Consider the following 5,915-nt stretch of genomic DNA (forward strand, 5'->3'; position numbering starts at 1 on the left):
ATTAAATACATTTTTGGGTTTTATTCCATCTATTTTGTTCTTAAATACATGAAGGCAGAATGTGAACTGACTGCACAGTCTGGCATGCAATAATGTCATGTCAAATTTTTTTTCAATGAATTACCTGAGATGTGCACAAACATGTTCAACAACAGTAATCAGTATACAACTGAGTATACCATTGTCTAAATGTGAATAATTTGTTTTTTCAACATATTTGAGATTACACATGATTCAGCACCCTAAATCTAAGAAAATTCCAATTCCTAAAAAATTATGTAAATTTCAGTTAAATGAAATGAAAACTTTCAGCTAAAAAGACATTCTTCAAGGATTAACAAGCTCACATCTGCTTAATGTGCGAAAACCCTTGAGGATATTACATGTAACTCAAACAGCCACAGCAAACAGCTGGTTAAAAAGTGCAAATTTAAGGAAGAACATTAGACATAAGACTTTAAGTTTCTTTAATACTGTATATAAGACAGAAGTCATTATTTTTTTAAAGTAAGAACAACCATAATTCTGTTTCGAATTTTGGTCAATTTGAAACCGTAAATTAATGGATTCATTAAGGGAGGTATGACAAGAGTTTCTATCGCAACAAAGTTTTTAAAGGTTTGAGGGAAATCTTTTGGATCGAAACGCATAATCATTATTTCAAAAAGCAGAGTAACAAGAAAAATGAGTAAGGAGGCTAAATGTGGCACACATGTTTGCATGAACTTTGCCCTGTTTTCTATAGAACTTGCACATGTTTTAATGAGATACATGTAGGATAGAACTATGAATAAAGCATGAATTAAATAAATGATGATATTTATGTATACAACTATGCCATTAACTGTTGTTTGTGCTGGGAAACAAGCAAGTTTAACAATCATCCAATTCACACAAAAAAATTTGCCGATATATGGGCTGCATAACCTTAATCTAGATGTTAGAAACGTACTTATACCAATGATGAAAAAAGGTGTCATCCAAGAGTAACACACTAACATAATGAGTCTTCGCTTTGACATGATAGAGTGGTACTCCAGGGGTCGACATATAGCCACATATCTGTCATATGCCATGACTGAAAGAATAGACAATTCACTGCAGACATATGAGCTACCTACTTGAGACTGAACAAGACATCCAGAATAAGAGATAACATGAACAGGAGAAAGCAGATCCCAGAGAAGCTTGGGGTAGAAACCTGTTGTCCCATAAAGTCCATTCATGCAAAAAGTACATAGTAAAATATACATTGGTTCATGCAGGTTTTTATCCATGATGATGGTCACAATAACAGTAATATTTACCAGCAAAATCACACAGTAACACAGTAAAGTGAGAAAGAAGAGAGTAAATCTGTGGTTATTTGTTTCATTTAAACCTGAAAGAAAAAACATTCGTATTTGAGAAACATTATCCATCATGGTTAGAAAACGTGTTGTTCCTGTGAAGGGTAACTCTGTCCCTCACAGTGTCTGCTCTCTCTCCTCACTAATATCTTGTCTGACTACATCGACACACACGCTTAGAAATCAAACAGTCCTCTTATTTTCAGGATGATGCAATCTACTGTAAATGCAGCACATGAACATAACAATATAGACCTTTATGGCAGTTGTAGAGCAGAACTGTTGAACTACCATTAAATGTATAATTTTCCTTACTTGGAAAATGATTTCTTCAGCACACTGTAGGCTATTTATGCTATTAAGGCATTGACAGTAAACAAGCTCCTCACTCTGGTTTCACAAAGATATTTTAGAGCGGCCTGTCTAAATTTTCCCCTTTGAGTTTAATACATGTCTCCTATCGTACTCTGCAGAATTTCAAATTTAACGGAGGAAATACATAAAAATGCGAGGACCAATAGGATGCTAAGAAGTAATATATTCAGTAGGAAAGAGGGACAGCACCTGCTGGATGGAACAGGAAAAAGAAATAGTTTGGCAAAATCGGTGCACCATAAAAAAAAAAAGAAAACAGGCATGGTAATATGTTGCAGTGGTGTCATCGTTTTTTTTAAAGGACATATTTGCAACAAAAAATACACGTTTTAAGTCTCACTGTCAATGCGTCAAGAAGTGAAACTTTGGAATGGCAGCCGACCTGTCCTAAAATCCCACAGCGTAAGTTTTTGACCAGGTGGGAATGAGAACCAAAAATCTACCTTTCTTACAAATAGGTCCTTTAAAAAGAATGGATGAAATGATATTATATTATATAATACTATTTCATGCAATTATTCTATTAATACGTTTTTGTAATCTAAATTTCGATGGCAATGCCCTCCACCATAACCGTCGCCGGTCGTCACTGCCAGCCTCACCTAATTTTACTGTTCTGCTCTCGTCCACGACAATGATGTCAGGTTTGCTGTCTAACGTCTGTCTGAATCGGTTACATGCTGCCATTCCAACATGCCGCTATTTAGACAGTGACCCCTAATTGTCGGAATAGCGGCATTAAAGTTATCTTTCAAGCGTCCCACTATTTCGACATTGTTTTTTGTCATTGTCGGAGACATGTCGGAATAGCCGGATGTCGGAATAGCGGGCGGACCCCGTCTGAATCCATATCAATGCACACATGCATACAAGACCACTGCAAGGTTATATATTCAACAACAAAAACTCAACTAGAGACAATGTCATCAACCAACTTATAGAAAATGTTAGCTAGCTAGCTTCCTAGCTGCTAATAAAATCAGTTCCTGACTAAAAATGAGCAACTACTCATGTTTTTTTCTGTCCAAAGTTTAACACCCATTGTCTTCAAAAGTACAACAGATTCCGACTGGTAAGTTTGTCACAATTATCAGTGAAAACTGTATGCATACATGCTTAGCTAAAACTCAATCCCAAAGCAAAGTACTTTAAGTACGTAGATGGAAGTATAGGCCTACTGAGTCGGCATCAGCATGTTCTATAAAGAGCTGAAGTCATGGTGTCAGATCCAAACTAGCTTATATAAACTCAAATTTAGGGGCCTCATGTACTAAGACTTTCGTGGATTTCCTACTGAAACATGGTGTATGCTAGAATCCAGAAACTGTCATACGCACAAAAATTCAGATGTATCAAAGTGTGCGTACGCATGGATCCAAGCACTTTTCCTTTGTACATCCCAATCAACGTGGAATTGAGCGCACATGTAGAAATGCTAAACTTCTCCCTGTCCACGCCCCCATTTAAATATGCAAATTAATTTAAATATGGCCTGCACCGGGGATTCCCCTCTCTGCACCATCAAATTTACACCATGAGTAAAGGGAAGAAGCGCAACTTCACCGAATCTGAGCTCGAAACGCTATTAAATTAAGTCGAGAGGCGAAGATCTGTATTATTTGGTAGCCTCTCATCAGGGATAAACACCAAAAAAAAAAAGAAATGTGAGTGGGAGCGTGTATGTGAGGCAGTGAACGCTGTGGGGTCAGAGCAGTGCACACTCACTGAAATTAAAAAAGAAATGGTCCAACGTAAAGGTGGAGGTGAAGCGGAGGATTTCGGGCCACCGTCGAAGCGTGACTGCAATGGGCGGAGGGACAGGAGGGGAGGAACTGACCCCTTTTGATCAGAGAGTGGCGTCTATTGTGGGTGACACAGCTCTAACCGGAGTTGTGGGGGCCCATGAAGGCGACACAGATCATCCCCAAGGGTAAATGTGTTAAACTCAGAAATGTTGTCATTATACTGGTCGTACAATAGGCTGCTCACATTACACATGCTCCTGCGTAAAGTTGCCAAGATATAAACACATTGACTCATGTTTAATTACTAAATTTTTTTATTATCATCATTTCTGAATAGACGATGAGTCAGGAGAGGGCACCTCCACCGGCACCGCGCGCCCTGGCGTCTCCACCGGCTCCTCCGGCTCCACCAGCACCTCCACCGGCGTCTCCACCGGCTCCATCAGCACCTCCACCAGCACCACGCGCCCCGGCGACTCCACGCCAGCTGCTGACGTCCGCCCGACTGGCCGTGTCCTCACACAAGCTGTGCTGGAATCACAGGAGGAAATCGTGAGAGCAATCCGTGGCATCAGTGATCGTCTAGATCAAATTATCAATGTCCTTTGACATATTTGCAATGCAATAAATGCACTTAAAAAGTAAATTGTGTCCTTGCCTCTTTACATCGTTGAAATCAGATGCTGCCCGTATCGCTTCCCGGGGTGGGTCGAGGTTGACGGGTCCGGCATCCGTTCCTCTGGTGGGGGGATGTGTTCTGGCAGTGGTATGCCATGGCGGTGTGCCACGTTGTGCAGGACGCCACAGGCTGCATTTGCGCATCACATATTATTTGAACATTAATTGAATGAAAATGTTTCCTGTTGACAAAAACAAATTCATCCTGTGATGGCGCTTTTATAGCAACCTGTGTGCAGTCAATGTGCGAAATAGCCGTCAATATTCGGGGGGGGTCCCCATCTCCTGATTGTTGCGCAATACCGGTCAAAATTTTCTCAATATGCAGTAGGCCTATAACATTACAATATTTCATGGATGCAAGCCAAGACAATCAGTCTATAGCCTACATGACAACATACAGTACACGCACACACTTAACAATTTTTGACAATCCGATATGCTATAGTATTCATAAAGCAACACTAACATAGGAGGTTGCATTGGCTAAAGTTGTTTGGATGCACGTTGTTTTGTAACAAGGAGAGGCAAAGTTGTGCATTAGCTACAATGCAGACACGACAGTAATTGGCACCAATCTGGCGCAAGAGCAATCAACTGAATAAATGCCAGGTATAGCCTATCGGAGACTGGCACGCAATCAGTGCACTTGCAAATAAGAGCCTGCAGTAAGACCGATCATGTGACATTATTTAACCATCCATCTACAGCAAATACGATCAGACAGATGCATCATTGAACGCATACACAAAGCACATAATTCGCCTAACCGTGCAAACAGGCCATCTCTCAAATTGAAAAAAGCACTACGCCGGGTGCTGACAGACAGCCTACAACAAGCCAAACAGCACCACGGCGGGTGCTCTCTCTAAGACCACAACCAACCACAAGGCCTACATAACTTGCGGTCTTTCCATTTGCCCACCTGCTTCGTTGTCCAACCAGCCGGCAAGTCACTTGTGCTAGCAGCAGTAGCAGCTAACGTTACCTCAGCACCTGCTGCGTCTTCGGAGCACTCGGCCTCAACTTCACGTTGTTGTGTGTGCTAGCTGCACCAGCATCGTCTTTCGGTGCCTCTTCATCTCTGAGTGCTGCCTTTTTGGATGTGAACCCAAAGTGTGTGAGCGATACACTCTGGTTTAGCTTTAGCTTGTTAGCCATTTTTAGTATGACTTCTCAACATCATGTCTTTCTTCTGTTTGGCGCACATCGCTAATTTGCCTACGTGCGCAGGACCAGCAGGCTCTGCTTGGCAACAAATACAACATATCTGTGAATAAATGTTTTGAATTCTGAATACTGGACATTGTGAGCTTAAAAACATTTTAATGACCATTAGTGACATTTTATTATATTTTATTATAATATTTCCCCATAAGGATGAATGGGAAAACACCTCCCAAACACCCGCAGGTCTAGACAAAAGTGTAATGGTTATGGCCAAAATATAGTATAGTATACAGTCAGTAACAGGAGACATTGCTGAACCCTCTGATGTGCTTTTTATTTCTGTAGAGTGAAAAATGAGGGAGCTAGAGCGAGAGACAAAACCGGTACCGTCTGCTCTGCTCCAGAAATTTAGGCTCAAAATTAACATTGTGCCTTATGGGGGAGTTGCTGGAGTTGCTGCTACATCTGAAATAAGACCATTTTCTGAAAGCCAACAAGATTTCCTACATTTCTATGTATATATTTTCTATGTGAAGTAAAAGATGTGGGACCCAAATCAAGCTGAAGATAATTTTTTCTAAACTTTTTGCAGCTGCTC

At 40.7% G+C, this 5,915-nt stretch overlaps 1 protein-coding gene across 1 annotated transcript; it reads right to left on the reverse strand.

The window, feature by feature from the left end:
* Positions 1-494: 494 nt before the first annotated feature.
* On the reverse strand, positions 495-1,424 carry LOC311262876 (olfactory receptor 4B13-like; the record flags this gene model as incomplete). Its single annotated transcript, XM_084362627.1, has 1 exon — positions 495-1,424. One exon carries the CDS (start codon positions 1,422-1,424, stop codon positions 495-497), a length of 930 nt encoding a protein of 309 aa, XP_084218753.1.
* Positions 1,425-5,915: the final 4,491 nt, after the last annotated feature.

This window comes from Pagrus pagrus, assembly GCF_965226575.1.
Source record: "Pagrus pagrus genome assembly, chromosome: 9".
Classification (NCBI taxonomy): Eukaryota; Metazoa; Chordata; class Actinopteri; order Spariformes; family Sparidae; genus Pagrus; species Pagrus pagrus.